The sequence below is a fragment of the Erythrolamprus reginae genome, chromosome 1, assembly GCF_031021105.1.
Source record: "Erythrolamprus reginae isolate rEryReg1 chromosome 1, rEryReg1.hap1, whole genome shotgun sequence".
NCBI lineage: Eukaryota > Metazoa > Chordata > Lepidosauria > Squamata > Dipsadidae > Erythrolamprus > Erythrolamprus reginae.
In genome coordinates, this window is record NC_091950.1 from 193,514,273 (window position 1) to 193,539,422 (window position 25,150).

A 25,150-nucleotide genomic window follows, 5' to 3' on the forward strand; every position below is an offset into this window, starting at 1 on the left:
ACATTTTAAAATTGATTATGTCTTCATGCAGGTATTTATGTTGGATGAAAATGAGCGGTTAATTTATAAAGGGAAGTATTTGTGCATTTTTTATTGATCATTCTTAATGGATGAGAGATTATTTTAAACTGAAGCATCAGACTGGTTGCAGGTTTGTTGAAGTAATAAAGGTTTTATCTATAGTTATTTTAAAACAAGAAAAATTCAATAGAGTCCTGTACCCGTATGCCATTGGAAGTACATTTTTAAAATTATTTATGATGTATTAGTACATTTGCTTAGAGAATTAGATTTTTATTTTCCAAATATGTTTGAGAATTTTCTAGATTTTTTCCCTTGAAGTTTCACTCTTTTATACAAAATTGATTAGTAAATCAGATTTTTATTTTTCAAATAATTTTCATAATTGTCTAGAAATACTCTAGTATTCTATAGAACATTTTGTACAATTTTTGCTGCTGTTATTATACAGGATAAGTTATAAATGCAATCATCTTTAATTTTTATTTGTTTTATTACAGAGCACGAAACCATTGATGTTCTAAATAGTTTTCAGCAGGCAAATTTATAGTCTTTTTGGCAGATACAGTGGTACCTCTACTTACAAACTTAATTCGTTCCGTGACCAGTTTCTTAAGTAGAAAAGTTTGTAAGAAGAAGCAATTTTGCCCATAGAAATCAATGTAAAAGCAAATAAAGTGTGCAATTGGGGAAACCACAGGGAGGGCAGAGGCCCCGTTTCCTCCCAGGAGATTCCAAGAGAGGCCCCACGGAGGCTTCACCCTGCCTTTTCTGGTTACAATTTCGGAGGCTTGGGTTTGTAAGTGGAAAATGGTTCTTGAGAAGAGACAAAAAAAATCTTAAACACCCGGTTCTTATCTAGAAAAGTTCGTAAGTAGAGGCATTCTTTGGTAGAGATACCACTATACCATGAATTGTACAGTGATAAGATTCATCACAATGTCAAACTACATTTCATACAACTAGTTATCCATAAAGGTAATCATAGGTACAAGGAGCCAGTTTGAGAAATCTTATTCACACTTCTAACAATATGCTCAGCATGCTAAGTATTGTTACTGTTTTAATACCTGCTATCCCATTTGAAAATGAGCATGCTACTAAATTTGGGAAATAGGCCTTGTCACAATTTCTGTGGCAATTGTAGTGTGATTTGTAGATTGAGGAAGGGGTCAGGTATAGAATAAGGATAGCCTATCTATGTCTTGGCTTGTTTGAACTTTAGATTGCAGTTTATTATCTTGTTCTGTTGGGCTCTCTGATAGGAGCCTCCCGAAAATTCAAGGATACAAATTTCAGACACACACATTTGAAAATTCAAAACAGTGTTCTTTATCACAAAAGTCAAAATAAACTAAGCACTCTTTTTGTCTTGCACACTCTTCCCAAAAGAACCGTTAGTCTGTACAATTTCCTTTAAGCAGTCATTAAGTACTTAGCCAGCAGCTGTGGAGAAACTTCACACCCCTTCTTCTTCCAACGAAGGGATACACACACACACACACACACACACACACACACACACACACACACACGTTGCTCTGCTTTGGTTTCAAAGGCATGAAAAAGCAACAAAGTCCAGCACACAAGATTCCTGAGGAAACTGCAACAGATATTCTTCCAAACCCACATGCTGCTATTTATAGCAGCAGCCCTAATTACTGGAGTCCCACCCAAACACAGGTGGCCTCCCTTATTTCCTGTAATATGTTCTTACTTGGTCTCTTCTACGCATAGTTCTGCGCTTGCATGGGTCCAAAATGTCAGCATCCAAAGCTATAGAAGATAAGGAAGATTGACTGCCTTGGCTATGTGCCAAGCCCCCCTCTGCCGAGTCACTCCCACCTTCTTCTTCGTCCGAGGAACCTAAACTCTGACCTGATTCTGTCGGCAATAACACAGGCCTGTGACATGTTGAATTTTCCCCTGCATCCACCTCCCCATTCCCTGGGGCAGGAGCTGGACCAGAGCCAACCACAACATTATCTATATCAATAGATGGGGAGGAAATTAACCCAATTTACTTATATAGCTGAATTTACTTATATTTACTATTTAATCAAGTAAATGTATCAATAATATATTTACTTGATTTATGCAATGCTCAGCCTATGTGATAATTTGCTTTTAAAATCAGAGAACATTTTCTTAATTGATGGAATTATAGAGATGAAAAGTGGACAGACTCTTGAATTGTTCTGTGAGGCATTTACCATCCTTAATAATGGCACTGGTTAAGAATGATTGGTTGTGAAAATTGATACATAGAAGTATTTTGGTTGCTCCTGCAGTAACATTATCCTTTTCAAAGCAGTCTCTTTCAAAGAATGATTAACAGTTGGAACAAATATGATCAACCAAATTTTAGGATAGCTAAAGACAGTTTAGGATAGATTTGTATAACTTTCATCACTCATCACATCAGGTTGCATATTTTTTTAACAATTCTAATTGGCACTATTATACTGCCTGAGGGCTGTATTCCTATTTGTCTGTTCTGCGGTTTGATGTAAGATATTTCATGGGATTAGGACAACAGGCTAATGTTCTTTAGTGGATAGTAGCCAAATGCGCCAACCACATCTTTTATTAGGTTAGCTATACATAAATGATCTGGGCTGTGAATTTTCTATTATTATTATTATTATTATTATTATTATTATTATTATTATTATTATTATTAATTAGATTTGTATGCCACGCCTCTCTGTAGACTCGGGGCGGATGATACTTGTGTTACTATTTTAGTTAAAGGAAAAAGATAATATTTTTGTAGAGAAATAAGACGTGAGGAACAGAGATGGTGTTCAGCTGGTTTGGACTAGTTTAGGCGAACTGGTAGCGTACATTTTGAGTAGTTTGGAGAACTGGCAAATACCACCTCTGGCTGGCCCTGCCCCTGCCCCTGTGTGTGATATTATCCAGATTTGGAAGCTGAGCAAAATAGGACTTGATAAAGGCCTGTGGAAAAATCATCAGAAAATTCCATGCCTATATACTAATCTGGAAAGTCAACAAAAACATTCTTGGAGAATGTAAGAAAACTATTTGGATGTGTCCATTAAGTCACCAGGAATCAAGGTTGACTTGAAGAAGAGGAAACATTAATCAACTTGATGGATTGGAAATATGACAGAGCTAAAGCAGCGTATAATATTAGCGCCTATTATTCTACAATTTATGCTTTCACCTATTGTTCTCAAGGCAAGAGACATGCTGTACATTAAAAATTTGTTTATTTTTCTTTGCTCTGGTTTATTAATTGGATTTTTATGCCACCCCTCTCCGAGAACTGGTTGAGAAACATGGTCCTTTGTATTTCCCTCATTTTGGTTTTACTGATTTGAAGTTACGGTTTAGTTCAGAAGTATATGAATAATTCTTTTTCTACGTGAATTTTATATGTGTATGACGTGTATAGATTTATAGCAACATCATCCCAAAAACTCAGTAGGAACAACAAAGTAGTTATTTTGGCTAGAAACAAACAAAATTAATGCAGTTCATAGATATTTATCTTGCTGAATCTTCATTTTCAGACATCCAAAATTGTTCATAAAAGACTTAAAATCATAACTTTTCTTTTAGGAATGTAGGAAACTGTATTATATTGCCTAAGATTATTGCCTATTTCGTGAGTGCTATATTATCTGTACCAATCTTTCCCAACCTAGGATTCCTTCCTTCAGAGCATAGACAATCCTATGCTGGTCCAAAGGGACTAGCAATAACATTTCAGATTTCTAGACCTACATGAAGATGTTGAGGTTTTAGTGCACCTTAATGTTAGCTCACTTTATCTTAAACAGCATATCAAAGAAATAAGTGTCATACCTTGCTTTGCTTTGATTATTCTGTATTTTTGTATTGATCACTTTGTATATCATTCAGTGGAAAGTGTTTTGGCCCCAGGGATCGGTTTTGTGGAAGACAGTTTTTCTACAGATCAGAGGTAAAATGTTTCCGGTTCGCTCGTGCCTGTGAGTCATTGGAGAGCTAGTCACAAAGGGAGTGGGAGGCTGGAGGCCACCATTTGGGTTCTTTTACCCTCTGTACATGCACATAACACTTTGTGCATTAACGGAGGGCAAAAGAACCCAAATGGCGGCATCTGGGTGGGTGGGCGGAGCCTCACGCTCCCTTCTCACCTGGCTCTCTGATGACTCACAGACACGAGTAAACCAGGAGTATTTCACCCCTGGACCAGAGGGATGATTTCAATTTATTTCAGTTTATATTTTATGTTTGGTATGTATGTGCTGTTTGGTTTTTAAATATGATAGGGTTTTATATGCTTCTTTTTTTAATATTAGATTTGTTTTGCTATAATATTGTTTTTTATTATTGTTGTGAGCCACTCTGAGTTTTCGGAGAGGGGCGGCATACAAATTATTATTATTATTATTATTATTATTATTATTATTATTATTATTATTATTATTATTAGTTTCACTTGATCTCCCGCCACCTCCACTTGTGTGGTGGCCCAATTCTGGGGGCTGGGGACTCTTGGTCCCTGCATGAACAGATTAATATTAATATTATAGTGAAAAAAAGTATTCCATCATGACACTTGGATATAGTTAGCTTCTTTGTGTACTTTAGACTTTCTAGATCCCTGGTTCCCAATGTTGGGTCCATGCCCCACATGGGGGCAATTTCATTTTTAATGGGGGCGATTAGAACCTTGTTTAAACCTAGTTAATGGCATTTAGTCTTCCTCCGCATGAGTAGTTCACTTTTTGAATAACAAGAATTATATGTCATGGGGAGGGGGAAGCCTCAGGATTTTAGAGATGCTTAGGTGGAGCATGGCCCAAAAAAGGTTGGGTACCACTGTTCTAGACAAAACGTTAGTGCAGAGAAATCACACATGCAGCAGAAGTTCGTATTTTGAAGGCTGTGATTTTCCACTTACAACATATGATAATGAAAACTGGCCCAGCAGAATTTAATTACAGTCCTGGAGAAGATTCTGGAGAATACTTTGGATTGCGAGAAAAATAATTCAGTACTGTATGACGTAAATATAGCCTATTCACTGGAAACATAACCAAGCTGAAGCTTAAATATTTTGGACACACAATACAGAGGCAAGAGTCACTGGAACAGACTGTAATGTTTGAAAGGATCAAAGGCAATCAACCAGCAGACAGATAGGTGGTTAGGTGCTATCACTGATGATCCAAGTTTGTAGCTTATGAGAACTCAAAACATTAACAGGCATTTATTTACTATGCACATTTATATTACTGTCCAACACTGATCAATGAACAAGCATAAAAACAGAAACGTACATATACAAACAGAAGAAAAAGAAATAAAAGTTGCCAAGCTAAAACATTTAAAACATAAACACAGCACAAGGTGATAAATCCGAACTCTGCTCAAGTGATATCTTAATCCTGAAGCCTGACATCCGAATGACATGGCAATGAATAGGTCACAAAGAATTGGAAATGACAACAACCGCAGCAACATATCGTTTACATATCTTACAGCCCCGTCTAGCTCCTGTGCAAAAATAATTTTAGTTCACTGTAAAGTGGCATACAATTATAAAGCTGTCAAGCATTTTTGTTACTGTGGTTCCAAGGTCATGCAGAGAATCAGCATTCTTAATTTTTACTGATGGAATTGTTGCAAAAGGCACCAGCTGTGGTAAATGGGCTTAGCAAATCATTTACATGTTATCAATTACAATAATTTTATATCTCTCCTGTCTCTATAAGCTGAACAGTATTTTGATTTACTTTATGCACAGATTCTTTCTGTGGGCAAGTCAATCAACATTGTCATGCCAAAGTGCAAGAATGCTATGCTTGACAGCACTGGCATGTCAGTATTAATGATACCATGTTCAACCTTATGTAGTCATACTTTGAATAATAAATTGAATTTGAAAAAGTACCAAGGACAAATTCCTTGTGTGTCCAATCACACTTGGCTAATAAAGTGCTCTGTTCTATTCTATTCTATTCTATTTTATTGTACAGTATATCAGAGACATATTCTCATCAGGAAAATCCTAGTCCTCATGTTTCCTCTTTAAATTTTCAGAGAGCAACATTCTCTATCTTGATATTGTCCAGATGTTTGAGATTGATTGCTGGAGATGGTGGGAACTGTCAAAGTTCTTCATATCTGGAAAAACAATGTTGTTTGCAATGGTTTTTAAAGAGGACTCTGTTTTTTCATCAAAAATATCTTCATCATTTTCTTTTTTCTAGCAACTTTTGATTATAGACCATATAACCCCCCAATAGCTTTCTCATGTGATGGAATATAAGTTGATAAATAAACCTCTACGATTCTTTTGATAATCCTAAGTATTACTTTCCCACTCACCTTTTCCTCTCACACACCATAGACTAATCCGCAAAGAGGCAAATGACACATTACGGATGTCACAAGTGTACAGCATAGGAAAGCTTCATTGTGGTAAAATGCTCTTTACAGTTAGGGAAATTTTAGAGCCATGAGTGTGGCAGCTAAGATGTATGGCAGTTTCTTGGATTTTTAACAAGCAGGCTTGTTGACTGGCGCTCAATTGCTATATTACGTTTTTCTTCCCATCTATCTCCTTAGTGGGGTTTTTTTTTTTTTGGCAAAGAATAATATCCCTTTTTGAAAAGGGATACTGTTGCTTTAACATTTGTAAGGAATTTGTTACCCTTAGCATAGGTATGAAAATTGGAATGTTATTCTTACACAATTTTTCATTGCTTATTTTTTGAATCGCTTTTGCAAAATGATACTCACATTAATATACACATTCTATTTTTTATTTACTGAAATATGTAATAGCTTGTATTTTTTTAAAATTAAACTTAGCTGTGCCAGTGCTTATCTCAATGACTTTCTGTACGCATTCAACTACAACTCCATCATTCTTAGTTTATAATAGTGTGAATTGTAATCAAACATTGAGCGCACTGGATTGGACTGGGGAAAATTATGCAATGTAAAAACTGATACATGCATTATTTATTCTTGCAGTTTCCATTCTTGCCTCTACATAGCAGCCTCTCTTTCTTTTTTTCCTTTTCTCATTGTTTGATTAACCTCTTTTTCTGCTTGTTAATTTAAAAAGTGTTTCTTCTAAATATTTATGCTTTATTACTCCCGATTTAACTTCCTTGTATCTTCATTCTAGAGCTCTGCGGGTTTTTTGATTCAAATCTTTTGGTTAGCGTAAAGATTGCATCTATTGTCTCATACCTCCATCCATTTTCTTTGGCAGCATCTTATCTTTGAAGCTCGTTACCTCCAGTTATTTGTATAGTTCAGTCCATCCTATCCTAAAAAGAAATCACAACATCTTTATTTACCAATCAGATTTAAACTTAGAGCCAAAGTTTGCATTTAAGCTGCTGGTTTTTTTGCAAAAATAAATTGCACGTGCCTGTAATAATTACAAGCATTGCAGCCATTTGAAGAAAGAAATTAACCTTTCTCTTTGTGTTAGTTTCCTGATGAAATTCTCTCTTCCAAAGCTGTTATATACTGTGGGAAGGGAATAATCCATTGACTTCAATCAACTTCAAGTTTTGTTGATATTTTCCATTGGAAAAACTGTCTAAAATGTAAAAATGCTTCAAATTTATATTGCAAATGTGAATCTATACATTCATTCCGATGATTTTAAAGATTAATATGTAAGTGAAACTAGACTTTTTTGAGGGAGATTGATTGACAAAAAGTTGGGGAAAAAACCCTCCTAGAACTTTGTTTTTATATACAGTAACAGCAGCAAGACTTTTATATGTACAATGATGGAAAGATGTTGAACATGAAGGAACTTGTTGAGATGGCAAAATTGACAGCTTTAATTAGAGAAAACACACTGGTTAATATTAATGGCAACTGAAAACCCCTTTTTTAACTTTTGAAAGAAATTAAATTTAATATATCAGTTTGATGATTAGAAAATAATAGATAGTAGAAACAATGAAAATTATGTTGCAGTAAATTTATGCTTATGATTGTAAAAGAAAAAACAAATCATTTTTATTTATTTACTTTCTTTCTCTTTGTACTTTTGGCTTTGTTTTTTCCCCCTCTTCTTTTTCTAACCTTAAATGTTACTTTCTGTTTTTATCTTTCTTTAAAAAATAATAATTTAGGGTAAAGCTATTAAGCTGCTGCCTGATGAATCTAAATTGAGAGAAAATCTGGTGTAAAAGGAATACCAAATGCTTACCTTATAAATTGTGTATTTTTTACCCTTTCTATAGCTGCTGAACCTTGGCCTCAGAATGCTGTGCTCTATCAGCCATTGAAAGGTGTGTATTTTATTTTCTCAATTAGCTAAATTTTCTTCATTAAATATGCATCCATATAATTAAATGAACCCCGGTGGGGGTGAAGGGCAGGAGAGGCCTTGTCGAAAAGGAAATCCTTTATGATGCTTATCTGGTCAGAGGATTGTGCTAAACTTATATTTGCCAATATAAACCTCCTATTCATGGCCCATAAGGTCCTTGGTTTATTATTGACTCATTATATTGGCTGCTGTAGGCAGTGTAAAATGATGTGGTTTGCAGGCCTGGTTGGCAGATTTACTGCACCAATAGCTGAGGCAGCAGATTTTTGAAGTCTTGTGGTAAAGTGGGCTCTCGATAAAAAGGAACTGTTAAAATGTATAGGCTAGGATGGTTCAGGCTCCCTTTAGCAGCTCTTCATATATCATCAGATCACATTATGGCCCCCATTTGGGGCTCAGCAGCCTGCTACAGTTGTCAGAAGACTGCAAAGTAATGAAGACTAATAGGTAGCAGCCCTAGTCTTCTAAGCATGGAATTTTTATTGCTGTGTACTTGTCATCTTTCTTTTGTGTGACAGACCTAGACACAGTCTGCAATATTAACTGCAAGCTGGGTTTTTTTTATAGGTTTATGAATGCTTTTACTTTTTAGCAAGAAGAATTATGAAGTTGTAGGTTTTATTTCTATTAGGAAATGAGTGATTATTAATTTTTTTTGGCTATAATAAAACAAAAAAAAACACCTTAGGACATATATTTTGTTAGGGATTCTTTAACTGTTGGGGGCAATAGGACAAATTATAGGACACATCAGGAGAAATGTTTATGGGACTTCTGGCCTCAGGTTTTGGAAAGAGGCACTAATGTAATGGGGCATGTGATTTGTGTTAAAATAGTTTGTCTCTGTGTGTTTGTATGCCATTTATTTTTGTACTCATAATGATGTGCAATTATCGGTAGAGGGAAGAACCATTATTTTAAATAATTATACTGCATTTTATTTTATAGAGCAACAGATTTTGCTTTCTGATAATGCTGCCTGCCTTGCTGTTCAGGTAACTATAATTATTTTCTTATTTTGTGGTTGCTAATATTTCCTGGAAGAACTGGGCCCTCTGTTCCAACAGCTTTACTAACCCATGCTTTGTTGATACGAATTAAATTTTGCCTCTTTTTGTTGCTCTGCGTTCCTCTCATTCCTATTTGATAGACACCAGTATTTTTGTTCCAAATTGGCTCTGGTATGTTATTTTCTAATAAGGTAATAGAAATATCATTCCCTCCCCCCCCCCCCAAAAGAAAATCGTTTCTACTCCCTAGTCTTGTCAAATTTTAATAAGGCACAATAATATATATTGGTTTTAGACTAGATGTGAGATGCAAGATAATCCAGTGCAATATTATGCCTGATGTATTGCAGGTTATATCTTCCATCTGTTAGAATGAGAGAAGAATAGGCCTGACACCCTTTGAAAAAGATTCAGAAGTGCTTTGGACTTTATGTGAGGGCAGCTTCTCTCTCTTGTGCATTAAAGCATATACAACTTTCTATCTAAGCCTGAAAGGATATATTATTGGTTTAAAAGGGGCATTAAAGGATGTGTTGCTTTAATTATTTGATTCATTTGATACATCAAACCATGGTATCCTTTAGACTATACTGTACCTTGAAAAAAGTCATGCCCATCTGTCTGTCCATCACCCTGGGGAGGGGGAATTATTGACACCCTCAGAGAGGATCTGCAACTTGGGCATCCTCCTCGACCCACAGCTAACGTTAGAACACCATCTTTCGGCTGTGGCAAGGGGGGCATTTGCCCAGGTTCGCCTGGTGTACCAGTTGCAGCTCTATTTGGACAGTGAGTCTCTGCTCACAGTCACTCATGCCCTTATCACCTCAAGGTTCGACTACTGCAATGCTTTCTACATGGGGCTACCTCTGAAGAATGTTCAGAAACTTCAAATCGTGCAGAATGCAGCTGCGCGAGCGCTCATGGTCTTCCCAGATACAGCCATAGTTCTCCAACACTCCGCGGACTGCACTGGTTGCCGATTGGTTTCCGGACACAATTCAAAGTGTTGGTGATGATTTATAAAGTCCTTCATGGCATTGGGCCAGATTACTAATGGGACCGCCTTCTGCCGCTTGAATCCCAGGACCGGTTAGGTCCCACAGAGTTGGCCTTCTCCGGGTCCCATCGGCCAGACAATGTCGTCTGGCAGGGCCTAGGGGAAGAGCCTTCTCTGTGGCGGCCCCGGCCCTCTGGAATCAGCTCCCTCCAGAGATTTGCACTGCCCCCACTCTCCTCGCCTTTTGCAAGAATCTCAAGACTCATTTATCTCACCAGGCATGGGACAATTAGATAAAGCCCCCCCTCTTTACGAGATGTAATGTGTGGTTGTGAATGAATTGGCTGGCTGATTTTAATATACGGTATGTGGGATTTTAGTAGTAATTTTTAATTAATTAGATTTGTTGTTGTGTTGGTTTTTTTGCATCTTTTGAGCCACCCCGAGTTTTTGGAGAAGGGCAGCATACAAATAATAATGATGATGATGATGATGATGATGATGATGATGCATACATCAAAAATATGTCTCATACTGTTTTTTTAAAAATATTTTTAAAGTGAGTTCACCTCTAAAGCAGAGTTCTCTGGAATTGGAGTCTGATCCAAATTTGCTTCCATAACTGTCCATGTCAAATGTAATCAGATGCCAAACCAGTAGCCATCCTACCGGCTTTGTTAATGTTTTAGAAGGCCTAACTATCTTGACACTTATATAGAATCATCTAGTCTAATAGCTATCGTTAGCTGTATTTTCTATGAATTTTAAAGCTGTTGGAGTTGGTGGGCATTACTGTATTGTTTTGTAACATCTTTTAGAGAATTGCTTACCTGCCATATGTAGAAGTATATATGTAGAACTTTTAACCTCCTGAATCTTTCACCATGCAGCCTTATTGGATGAATAACAGTAGAAAGATTTCCTCCCATTTTCATTTGCTACTATTTGAATACCGGGATTAGAAAGTACCTCAAAAGAAAGGTTAGCTTCTAATCACAGTACTCAAATGGTAACAAATTTGGCTGCCATCATTTATTTTAAAACTGATCTTAAAGTGAAAATCGTTTAATATAAATCCAGGAAACTTAAAATGTCTCCTTGTATTTATGCATTTGGGTTTCTTTTGTCCCCCCTGTATTATATCTGTGGTTTAGTATTTTAAGAAGAAAGAAAAACTTCCAATAAATGTTTTATATTATGCATAATTTTCTAAATTTCTACCAATTTTTTCTTTTTCTATTTACATTTAAAACATAACACACAAAAAGCAACACATATAATTCTTTCATACAGAGCACTGTTTCTCTTTTATCATTTTCATTGTTCTTTCTCTGCCCTTTTCTATACCCTATTTGTGATAATGTGACCAAAATTGTAATATTTGTTGTATGCAAATATAACAATTGTTAAGGAATGTACAGAACCCTGGAGTTTTCAAGGACATGCAAAGAGGAAAACGTGGGATTTCAGCAGATATCCAGGAGATAGAAGTAATTATTCAGTCATACAAGACAGATACTGTACATTAAAGTTCAATTAGTATTTACTTTAGAAATAGCACAGTCAGGTTAAACAGTCCGGTCATTCACTTTCACTCACACACTGAGTCAGTTGAGAAGGGTAGCATAGAAGACAGACAAACAAACAAACAAACAAACAAACATCAGTTGATATCTCTCATTATAATACTTATTTATTTATTTATTTATTTATTTATTTATTTATTTATTTATTTATTCATTCATTCATTCATTCATTCATTCATTCATTCATTCATTTATTGGATTTGTATGCCGCCCCTCTCCGTGTCTGTCTTACATATCAGATATACTTTACAGCTTACAAGTACATCAAATTATCATTGAACAAACAGAGCTTACTACATCAGTCACAGTGAATCAGCAGAAAAAACACAGAGAGAGAGAGAGAGAGAGAGAATCATGCTTTCTGGCTCCCTCTTATGGCAATTTGCAGCACTACCTCTTAAAGCTATAGTACTTCAATACAAACAAACATTCATTGTTAGCTAGTTTATATATTGTGAACCCAACTGTCTTGTACATAGTACTAACAACAATGTTTGCAGAAAAGCATTTTCGCAATTCAGTTTTGTGTTCCTTTCTTAAATCCATGTTTACCTTTGTTGTTTCAGCTGCATTCTGAGTAGGTTATTTACCATTGCAATGTCTATTTTTTTGGTCAACATTCATATATGGGAAGTTGGTATCTTTTCTCTCAATGTGCAATGCTTTGCATTTATATTAAGGTGATGGGAATTACATTAATTAAGAAATTCAAAATCATACTAATTAAAAGAAGTTGTTTGCTTGAGAGGTCATTAAAATCCGATATTGCGTTCTACCTTTTAAGGGGTACCAATAATAATGCCAATATGGCATTGTTTACAAGAATATATGAAGTCATGCATCAAAAACAATAAGAAGTAGTGGATGTCATTTTATTGTGAATAAATGAAGTTTGCTTGTTTGAAGTACAGGTAGTCTTCACGGACAGTATTTAGGACCAGCAACTCCATCTTTAAGTGACACAGTTGAAAGTTTTAAAAAACCAATTAGTCAATTACATATTCAGTTAGTCCATTCTGGCTGCATTTGTTAAGTGAGTCACAGTGGGTTGTTGAGAACAATGTCGTATGATTGCAATTTGTGACTTCTTGCTGGCTTCCCCATTGAATTTGCTTGAAAGGTGGGAATATGATGGTGATCCCTATGGGATACTGCGACAAATTAGATCAAGTACTGTGATGGTGAACCTATGGCACATGTGCCAGAGATGGCACACAGAGATCTCTCTAGGGGCACATACACCGTTACCCCAAAATCAATAAACCAAGGGGTTTATAGGGTTTTGCCTCTAGGATTTAGGAGTCTGGCTGAATGTCTGGAAGGCCAGCAGGGCGTGGGAAATTTTGGCAAGAGTGATTTGCAGTTGTTCTTCTCTGCCTCAGAAGCCTTGAGGAAGCGGAGCCCCCTTTTCCTCCTGAAACCGGGAAAAGAGCATGTATGGGGAGGTTCCGGCATAATTGAAAATGGCCTCAGTTTTTCCCATCAGGACTGCGCTGAATCCAGAGAGTGAATGGGGAACCTGGGGTGTCCTGTTCAGGCAGGGAGCAGTGGTGGTGGAGAGCCCAGAGGGGGAAGTATCAGACCAAGGGGCTTCCCTGTGGAGCCCTGCAGCTCTGAGGCTGAACGCTGGGGCTTCCGCAGCTACAGCTCCTAGAGCTGGCAGGCCGACTGAGGGAGTGTGAGGCGGGGAGCTACGCCCAGGCAGCCGCCCCGCAGCCCGGAAAGGGGTGGCTGGTGAGGGACTTTCATCCTCCTCTACACCTCTTGTGTCTTTTCCTTGCAGATAATCACAGAGAAAAGATATCCAGCCCACATGTATTGGGATGGTGTAACTGTATCTGGGAATAACTTTGCAGGATGTGGACAAGTCATAGATTTCACAGCCATCATTTGAAAGATAGTCTCAATTCCCCCATGGTGATAGAAGTGGAGGGATGGGGAAAAATTATAAAAATCCCTCCTACTTTTGCAGCGAGTAAAAAGGAGAGGATGGGAAAAATACTTTGAGAACTGTATTAATGTGACTGTGCAATATAGATAGAGCTAATCTTCATTGTCACAGTTCTTGTGTGGACTACCTCGAAGGAAAATAGGAAATAAAAAAGAAGCAGTGAAATATTTCACAATAATGTCAGGTGTTTATCCAGAAATAACAGCAACCCACAAAGCAGGAGTTCTCACGGTCTCCCATTTTGACTTGGGTTGCAAAAATACAATTGGAGGGGGGAAAAGTTAAAAAGGTTAAATTGCCCTGTTGGCACTTTGCAATAAATAGGTGGGTTTGGGTTTGCAGTTTTGGGCACTCATTCTCTAAATGGTTCGCCATCACCAGCCTAGTGGTTAAAGCAGCAGTCTAAAAATCAGGAGGTTGTCAGTTCTAGTCCTTCCTTAGATATGAAATAATAATTGGGTGCATTCTCTCCCAGCCCAATTTATCTCACAAGGTTGTTGTGGGGAAGAACTTTGTGGAGAAGGTTTATTAGATATGCTGCCTTATTTGTAAAAATAATAAAGGGATAAAATAAATCATTAAAAATGCTCCTTGTTGGCACCTGTCTCAATTGCAGTTACATCATTGCAGTGGCTGCAACATTGAGGACTCATAAATTTCTTCATTCAGCACCATTGTATAGTCATTGAATAAATGATCAGCAAATGAGGACTATAGTGGTTAGGGCTGCTAAAGGGAGGTCATATTTAGAAAAATTGAGAATTAGAAACTAATAGTATCCCCTAGCTTTTTGGATATTTATAAGAGAACTTCAACCATGTGCTTAAGGGCTACTGAAACCAACTATCTGTACATTATAGTGACAGAACTTTCTTTTGCTGGTACAAAAAGAGAGAGATATGAACAGTATCCAACAGAATCAATGAAAGTTTAGGATTGCTTTTGAATAATCTTTACCACGTTAAATCCCTTTTCCTATTTACTAAGAATGGAAAATATTGTAAGATTAAATCATATCGAAAAACAATACACATAAGTATTTTTCAGGATGCTTACAAATTTGACAGGAGCAACTTTGAATTCAAAACTGATTTATTAGAATCATTTAAGTCGTCAAAGTTGTGCAGAACTATTATAAAGGAGCTTAGAATGCAGTCCTACACCACATCCTGGGAATAAATTAATTCCACTGGAATTTACCACTTAATAAATATGAGTAGACTTAACGTTAAAAAAAAATTGAGGCTTTCATGGAATAATATTCCAGGATGGGGAAAAAACTAGGTTCAAGTAATCATTTTATTCTGGTTTTGAAAGTTTCAATTTACTATATTTAAAAAACAAAATGAAAACTGAAAAGTCCAAAAGAGTGTTTATAACAGATAAATTTGTAACTGTAGCACTCTAATAATAATATACACAGCACTGATTTAAATAATGCTTTCAATCTATGATGTTGCCCCATCATTAGAAATGATATTCTTTCTGCATATGAAGAAAGTATTATGTAATGAACAATAATTCAGTTTCCTATCTTGAATCATCTCCACATGTCTGAGAGAAAATCCTTGGAAATTTCTAACTTTTTGGAACAACTCTTTAGTGGATAGTAGGAAAGGGTAAATGGCGATGTACCAGAGCAAGTGAGAAGTAGCAGTCCTGTAGTAGAAATGAGCCCATGTGTATTTTGTTATTTTTTTTGTTAGTTGCAAAATCGTGTCCAACCCATTGTGACCCCACCCTCTGGAGTCCATTTAAAATCACAACTACTGCTTCACTGACTCCATCCAGCCACCTCATTCTCTGTCATCTCAAATACTTTGAACATGAGAAGGAAGGACTCAGTGGAGAAGAGCCTAATTCTGGGAACGTCCTTCCTTCTCATTAGGTGGCTAAAGTAATTGAGTTTCATCTTCAGGATCTGGCCTTCTAAAGAGCAGATCTCCTCTAAGACTGACCGGGTTTGATCGGCAGTCCAAGGAACTTGCAGGAACCAGCCCCATAGTTCAAATGCCTCAATTCTTTGGAGTTCAGCCTTGCTTATGGTCCAATTTTCATAGTTAAAAAAAAATCCTTGATAAATAACTTAGTACTAATGTTTTTGAAATGATATTCCTGCATTTCTACCAAGAAACCTTTAATCATCATAATCACAAATAGTTAAAATCAAAGTTCCTTTCAGAGGAGAATTTTGTATATTTCAATTCTGTTTTACACATGTCACTTAAATGATAAATTTACCATAATATATTAAAATCGTCTTTTTTCAATATTCTTTGTGTGACAGCAGATAGTGGCCATGACTATAAATATGACTTTAAAAGATATCTGATTTTAAACTTTATGGAACAATTTTCTTTGATGTAAGACGATGTTATCAGTTTAGAATAGTCTGTAATAAGAAATATAGAAGTTATGCATACTTGTACAGTCACTGCAGTAGCTATCATTAAACAGTACTTAATAATACTTAGGTTGTCTCATGATTATGCATTCCTTATTTTTTTGTAATTTTGGTGATGGTTCTCTGCTTTATAAAGATTTTGTTGGTACAGTACACTATTTTGTTTATATGTTCAAAACCATTTAAGATGGTTTTACAACAATAATTGGATAAAAAATATGGCCAACAGGTTTCTGATTGAGATATGTAATAGGAAACTTCTTTCTCCAAATTTTGGAGATTTTCACCAGTTATCAATTTATTTCCAAGCCCAAGATAGTGGTTTAGACATTTACAGCCCTTCATGGCTGTAAACACCTGCACCTTTTGTAATGTCAGCATCTACTGAGTCCCACAATAATTGGGGATCCATCATAACGTGGGGGGGGGGGGCTAGAATTGAGAAAATTCTCTTTTTTTGCCCCTTAAATCCAGAATGTCTTCCACTTACAAATTTTGCCTGGTAAGTGCTTACAAATCTTTTACATTAATTGTTTTCTTAGGTATTTAAATTTACTGTCTTCTATACTCTGGATTGTTAGGAATCTTTTCTTTTTCAATTTTTGTATTATATTGTTTTACAATTATATTGTAGGCTGTTGTAGTTTAAGATGGTTAAATCAGCGTCAATCATTACCAGGTTGCAAGGCTTTATCAAATAATGGAATATCTATAGAAATATGGTGATTAATAGAAGAATCTATTTAAAAAAAGAAGAATCTATTAACCTTTAATCCAACCATGGCAACTTTAAGACTTGTGGACTTCAAGTCCTAGAATTTGAGGAATTCTGGTAGTTGAAGTCCACAAATGTTAGTTGTCAAGGTTGGAGACCCCTGATCTAGAGAACGATGCAGTGGCCAACAGATCTACCCATCAATGCCAAAGAAAAGAGACTCAACAGGCATACACGTTGTTGTATGATAGCTTTAATTTCATTTGTTGGCAAAATATTGCAGAGGATTATATTAAAAGGGAAATGGCGCTGTTCAAGCTGGCTTTGAGAAAGGCTGAGAAACAAGGAATGTGATTGTTGATGCATGCTTTAGGAAACAATATCAAAAGTAAATTATCATGGGCAGTACTTCATTTATTACAGAAAGATCTTCATTGTATTGCCTATATTAGTCTGTGGAATGTGCTTAGAAAAATGGAAACCCAGAACATCTCATTGTTCACACGTGAAACATACACATAAGAAAGGAAGCTATAAGTCTAGGTAGAACTTGGTTAAAAGACTGATTCCAGATCAGCAAACCAACAAGAGAAGACTCTATGCTCTCATTCATTTGTTCAAATTTATCTGCTGAAGATATATTGAAAGAAGCTGGATTGGAAAAAGATTGGTGTGATTCTCCGTACTGAAGGAGTGGGTCCAGCAGTCACATGGGTTGCTCCTGTCCAATCCGTTGGAACTGAGCCTAGTATTAAAAAAGACTGCTGGATCCGCCCCTTCCCCAGAATTCGCTCAGTTCGCATATCCTGCGGTTGTATTGTGATAGCTCGTTCAACATTCTAACACCTTCCCTTCGATCTTTCCTTCAAAAAGTAGTAAGATTTATTGTCTTTATTTAATTACTTGCACTAATTGCGCCAGCCGTTTAAAAGAAAAAAAGAAAAAAACGCGGCTTGGCTTTATTTCCTTGGGAGAAGTTGCGGTTTCGTTTTCCCCCGGCGGTTTTGCCGGTTACGATTCCTGCGGCCGCTTGTGGATTCTTCTAATCCCTTGGCCTGGAGGTCCTAGTGCAAGTATTTATCCATTGAAATATTGATTATTTATTGTATATAAATATTTAAGGGCTTATAAAATACCTCCTGCGGAGTGAGACGCCTTCTAGTCTCCTGGACTTAGTCGATCGCTTTTCCCTTAAGAAATTCTCAGCAGCGATCTTTTCGGCGCGAAGGCCTTCGCGCCCTTTTTTTAAAAATCTAGGCCTCTCGTGTTGGCCTTCTGCCAGCCGCGTAGGCCTCAGTCCACCGCGTGGATCCGGGAGCGGGCCTTGGGGGTCCCAGGCTAAATTCTCCACCGGCTAAGCCTCCAACCAGAGTGCCTTGGTTTACTTAATTACAAAGTTTAGGGAGGCTGGCCCCGCTGGATTTGGGGGCACGAACTCTGGGTTTGCCCAGATTGTCCTCACGTTTCAGCAGCTTCGAGGCCTCGAAGCAGGATCCATTCCTCTTGGGAAGTCCTTGAAATCTTCTCCCTATAATTCAGTTATTGGCTCAGCCTTGTCTTCTGTTAATTGTCAGACTATGGCTACTTTTCCCAAGAGAGGCACAACTAAAGGTCCCAAAGAGGTTAGGCCTACTGGTAATTCTACTGAAGTTCCCCAGGCCTCTTCCTCCTCTTCCTCAGGCACCCATTCCTTAGCCAAGCCCACCAGGGCTGAGAAGAGAAGGGACCCAGCCCTACAAAAAATACATGATAAATCAGCCAAACTTTTTAAGGTGCAGGCCCAAGTGCATATCAATCCAACCCCCCCGGAGGCCTCTAACCTGCCTCTTTCTGGGGTTCCTGTGCTATCCCTGGATGAGCCAAACCTAAATCCACCCCAACCTAACCTATGGGGTTTAGGTCCAGAGGAGCCAGATATTACCGAGGATTCCTCCCAGCCAGAACCTGCTCAGGCCCTCAGGGATCCTCCGGCTTTTCCGGCTGATATTTCTTCCTTGCCTCCGGAGTTTCAGTCTATCTTGACTATTCTGACTAACACCATTGACGCTAAACTCTCATCTTTCAATGTGCCTTCTCTGTCTCATCCCCCACCACGCTCCTCCCGTCCCGTGAGTTCTTCTCCTTCCTACAGAGCCCCAGCCATGGAGGTCTCTGACTCCTCTCAGGAAGAGGATGAGGATGGGGACGCAGAAGAGGATGATGACCCATTTCAGCGTCTGTCGGAAGATGAGGAATCTCAGATTAAGATTCCAGCCCCAGCTGCTATCTTTCCTTCGCAGCTTTTCAAATCTCTCCTGTTTAAAGCTAGAGTATCCACGGGGCTAGCCGGGCAAGAAAAACAGGCTACTTCTTCCTCAGACCCTCCGGAGGAAAATCTTCCTTATTTCATGGAAGAACAGGAAGACAATGAGGTAATACCTATGCCCAAGTTGTTTAAGGATGCTTTGCTTAAACAGTGGGACCACCCAACCGTTGGCCTTACTCCCACTCCCAAGGACAAGAAACTCTACAAGCTCTTCTCCTCCTATGAGGAACTCCTAACATGTCCCAAGCCAGATGAACCAGTGAAGACACTCCACTCGACTTCTGCCATACCGGGCGAAGCAAAGGAGGTCCTCCGGCCAGAGGACAAACGACTTGAGCAAATGCTCAAAAGGAGTCTCCTTGCAGACTCATGGGCCATTAAGAGTGCTGCAGCGGCATCCTTCTTTTCCAGAGCTGTGCTCTTGTGGCTTCGTCAGCTCCAACCACACTTGCCGCCAGATGACTTACGGGGTCAACAGGATTTCAACAATATCTTCGCAGCTCCCCGATATGTAGCAGATGCTTCCCTCCAATCTTCCAGATTTGCAGCCAGGTCAGTAGCAGCCTCCACAACGGCCAGAAGACTTCTATGGCTCCGCCCTTGGCAGGCGGGAGTAAGACAGAAGTGGCAGTTAGCCATGGGTCCGCTGAAAAGTAACCTCCTCTTCGGAGACCTTCTGGACCCTCTCCTTACGGAGACCACAGACAAGAAAAAGGTCTTCGGACCTACCACCAAGAAGGCCCCTAAACCGCAGCCCTTTCGGCGCACAGGGCGTCAACAGGATCAGGGCTTCGCATTTCAAAGGAATCCAGGTCAGTATTTCCCTCGGTTTCGATCCCAATCTAGAACCACCAGGGGCAGAGGTTCCCATTATCAGAGAGGATCCTCTTCTACCAGGGCTTCCAAAAGAGCCAGATGGTAAGTTTTCCTCCTTTCCCATAGGCGGTCGCCTAGCCTGGTTCTCTTCCGACTGGCACCGTTCTTGTAAGGACCCCTGGGTCATTGACACTGTGGAAAGGGGCCTAAGGTTAGAGTTCATTTCACCTCCCCCTAACCGTTTTATTTCTTGTCCTTCTCCCAGTTCCACTCCATCTCGTATCCGAATGGAGGAGGCTATTTCTCATTGTTGACTATTAGAGCTTTCAACCGGTCCCCTCTCTCCAGAGAGGTTTAGGCTTCTATTCCATCCTCTTCATGGTCCCTAAGACCTCTGGAGGCTGGAGAGCCACCTTAGATCTAAAGAATTTGAACCGGTTCATAAAATATAGGAAATTCAAAATGCATTCCTTATCTTCCATTTTAGCAGCTCTACATCAGGGAGACTTTATGGGGTCTCTGGATCTCACGGAGGCCTACCTCCATATTCCCATTGCCAAGGTCCATAGGAATTTTCTGCGCTTTGCCCTTCAAGGCAGGCTTTTTCAGTATAGGGCTATGCCATTTGGGCTCTCCTCAGCTCCCAGAGTCTTCACTAAACTCTTGGGATCCTTGGCAGCTCATATCCGGGCCTCTCCCATTCATATTTTATGTTATTTAGATGACATTTTAATTCATGGAAATTCCAGATCTGGTGGGGCTGCAGACCTCTGTTTTACCATGTCGGTTCTACAGAATCATGGTTCTCCATAAATCTTAAAAAGAGCCACCTTGATCCATCCACTTCCATTCTGCATCTGGGAACTATCATTAATTCCGAGATATCCCAGGTTTTCCTCTCCACTGAGAGAAAACGCAGCTTTTTGGATCTCATTGCTCGCATCCTGCCCCAGCAATCTACCTCCATTGCCACCCTATCTTCCCTTTTGGGTAAAATGGTGTCATGTATTGGTATTGTTCCCTGGGTCCGTCTTCACGCCAGGGAACTACAGTGGCTCCCATTACCCTTCCAGAGATCGGGCCACAGCAACTCGAATCGTCGCATCACCATCCCACCGACGGTTCGCAGATCCCTCAAGTGGTGGACTTCTCCAGCCCTAGACAAGGGATCTCCCTCCCGGTGCCCCGACCAGTTTGTAGTCACCACAGATGCCAGCCTCTCGGGCTGGGGAGCCCACGCCCAGGGTCTTTTAGCTCAGGGCACATGGGCACCGGAGGAGGCTTCCAGGCCCATCAATTGGCTAGAATTAAGAGCCGTGTCTCTAGCTCTAAAACAATTCCACTCTCACATCTCCAACCAACATGTGCTGATTCTCACCGACAATATAGTCACCAAAGGCCATATTTGCAGACAGGGAGGCACAAGATCCAAGGCCCTCATGAGGGAGGCCCGAAGTTAGGCCTTTGGGCAGAGAAAACTCTCCAGTCGCTTCTAGCCGACCACATCTCGGGGAGCCTCAATGTCCAAGCGGACTGGCTCTCGCGAGTGACCTTAGATCCAGGCGAGTGGAATCTCCATCAGTCACTGTCCCACCAGATCTGCCTCAGGTTCGGCCATCCAGTGTTGGATCTATTTGCGACCAAAGCCAATGCCCAGCTCCCTCGCTTCATCTCCAGGTTCCCGTCTCCGGGAGCAGAGGCTATCAATGCTCTCAGGAGCCCTTGGCCTCCAGGTCTATTGTATGCCTTCCCTCCAATTCCAATTCTGCCAGACGTGATCAACAAAATCCTCCTGGAGAAGGCCCGAGTAATTCTGATTGCCCCTCACTGGCCTCGCAGGCCCTGGTTCGCGGACCTCCAACAACTGTCCGTCCAGGACCCCTGGCGACTCCCCGTTTCGGAGGATATGTTGCGACAGGGGGCCTCCTTCCACCCGGACCCAGAGTGGTTCCACCTCACCGCCTGGCTATTATCCGGAGGGACTTAGACCTGCGAGGGTATGACCCGGACACAGTGGAAATCATCCTGAAGTCTAGAAGAGGGTCTACCAACCGGATCTACGACCATACTTGGTCCAAATTCCATCAGTGGTGCTCGCAGGAGGGTTTTTCAGCACCATCCGCCGACACCTGGCCGCCACTTCTTCCGTCTTGGCGGGGCCTCGCAGGCAGCCCCTCCGCTCTTTTCCAGAAATCCAAGAATTTCTAAGAGGAGTGGCCATCCTCAGGCCTTCTAAAATCCACAGATATCCTACCTGGGACTTGCCACGGGTTCTCCACTCTCTTACTCAGGCACCTTACGAACCCCTGAATTCTGCGTCCCTCAGGTACCTATCCTTTAAGGTAGCATTCCTGGTGGCGATTACATCCGCCCGACGCATATCTGAGTTGGCAGCCCTTTCTATCAGACAGGACCTTTGCCAGGTTTCACCAGGATAAAGTGGTTCTGCGACTGGACCCCACCTTTCTACCAAAGGTTAGTTCCATGTTTCACAGATCTCAGGATATCATATTACCTTCCTTCTGCCTCCAACGAGAGCATCCCCTGGCAACTAGATGGCACACTCTGGATCTCACTAGAGCGCTAAAGGTTTATATCCAACGCACAAGATCCATCCGGAGATCTGAAGCACTCTTCATAGCCTACCATCCCAGATCCTTGGGATCCAGAGTGTCTCCTACAGTAATAGGTCGTTGGATCAGAGGGACCATCTCTAAGGCCTACGAGACAGCTCCCCTTTCCATTCCAAGGAATATTACAGCGCATTCCTCCAGAAGTGCTGCCACATCTGCCGCTTGGGCGACTCAGGCTCCGTTGGAAGAAGTCTGCAAAGCAGCCACTTGGGCCTCGCCAAATTTCTTCATAAGGCACTACAAAATCGATTCGTACGCATCAGCGGACGCTGCCTTCGGCAGAAGAGTACTCCAATCCGTTATCTCTCACGATAGCAATGTACTCCCACCCTAGGGACCTATCTCTTGGGTATGTCCCATGTGACTGCTGGACCCACTCCTTCAGTACGGAGAATAGGCGTTGATTGCTTACCTGAACGCCTCTTCTCGTACGGTGAGTGGGTACAGCAGTCACTTCCCTCCCTATGTGTGGTCTTCTTTACCTTCTATTCTATTTTCTTATAACACATGAGAGTTGAACATTAAAGAGCTTCACTACTGAGCCTAGTCTATGGATTCGCGAATTCTGGGGAAGGGGCGGATCCAGCAGTCTTTTTTAATACTAGGCTCAGTTCCAACGGATTGGACAGGAGCAACCCATGTGACTGCTGTACCCACTCACCGTACGAGAAGAGGCGTTCAGGTAAGCAATCAACGCCTATTTTAAAACTGGAGAAGGAAACTGAACCCTTGTATTAACTGAAAATGCAAATTTTAGTCTTTCAGAGAGTCTTGTCTAATCAGTGGCAAACTATTCCGAATAGGGAGGAAGGCATTGTTGAGCAAATCGGCACATTCCGGTAATTTTGAGGTCTTAAAATGTCTGCCAACATACCAAAATGGCTGCCGCAACTTCTGATTTTCCCCACAGCATGAAACTAAGCTAATGACAGTCCGAATAGTTGTCAGAATAGACCGAAGCCCCACAACTGCTTCAAAGAGACAATTAGGCAGTCCGAAGCCTATAGCACAACATCGAAATTTAAAGACTCTACAAAACTGCTTACGGCTCTGAAAGCCCGGCAGTGATGACAGGCTGCCAGAGGAGGCTGGAGCCTATGCCCAAGCGTCATAAGAGAGGTTTAAGACTCATCGTTTTTAGTCTGTCCGTATATGATACTTCACTAATTTAATAAATGCTGCACAGGTGTAATAGCATCCGGTCACAGGTTAATATCACAGGAGGAATTGAAGGCACAACTGACCTTGCTATATCCACCATGAGTGAGAACTACTCTATAATTCATTGCAAAGAAGATCAAACTAATGTCAGCTGCAGCACAAACCTTGGAACTGACAAGATATTGAAATGGTGGATAGCTTCTATCTTTTGTAATTGACTATCAACAGTAAAGGAATTGGCAGTCAAGAAATACGTTGGCAGACTATCAATGAAATCCTTGGAAAAGATGTTGCAATGTATTAAGGCCCACAAAGTTTAAAATTGTGTAGGCAATGACTTTGCTTGTGATACCATCTGGAAGCAAAGTCTGGATTTTGTAGAAGCGGGACAGAAGCAGTAACGGTACTTTTGAACTTATTGGAGAAAGCTCTTGCAAATCCCATGGATACCCAAAGAAGACAAACAAGTGGATCTTAAAAACAAATCAGTTCAGAGCTCTCATCCAACACACAAATGTTGGTTGTGTGGTTCAAACTATCATACTGACATGCGAAGACCTAGTTCTCTAGAGAATTCTATAGTGCTGGAAAACGCAGAGGGAATGGGAAAAAAAGAGAATTGTCAGCAGCAAAATGGGTGGATTTGATTGCAGAGGTATAATTGTACTGAAGGGCCATTAGGGAGACCTGAAGGGCCAGATTGGGACAGATGGAGAAGGCCTATCTATGTGCTTACTAAGAATTGATGCTGGCCTGATAGCATACAATCAAAGCATTATTTAAAGTTCTTGCCAGTAGTCGTTCTTTCTTTTTGTATTGTAAATTCAGAGCACTGATAGTAATCTGGCCTTCATTAAAGCTGAAGCTGAATAAGATATTATTGCATATTGTGTTTTAGAACATTTACAGCATTAGCCTTGGAAATCTGTACTATCCATGATATAGATGCCTTCTGTTAACCTATACCAGAGGTAGGCAAAGTTGTCTCTTCAACTCCCAGAATTGATGAGCTAGCATGGTTGGCTCAGGACTTCTGGGAGTTGAAGTCCACAAGTCATAGAAGAGCCAACTTTGCCCACCCATGACCTATATTAACTGTATACTCCATTTGCCTTCTTCTGTTTATATCACAAAAATGAACATTTCAATCCATCTTGTGTTTTTCTGCAACTATTGGCTTTCTCAAAATAACAAATATAGACAGGCTCAGTATAATAAGAAT

The 25,150-nt window shown here is 39.8% G+C and overlaps 1 protein-coding gene across 1 annotated transcript in view; it reads left to right on the forward strand.

Moving 5' to 3' along the window:
* MTX2 (metaxin 2) overlaps window positions 1-25,150 on the forward strand; it is a 49,081-nt gene that overhangs the window by 9,432 nt on the left and 14,499 nt on the right. The window contains exons 2-3 of the mRNA XM_070731819.1: window positions 8,259-8,306; window positions 9,296-9,342. Coding sequence (XP_070587920.1) covers window positions 8,259-8,306; window positions 9,296-9,342 — 95 coding nt within the window. The remainder of the gene's footprint in view (window positions 1-8,258; window positions 8,307-9,295; window positions 9,343-25,150) is intronic.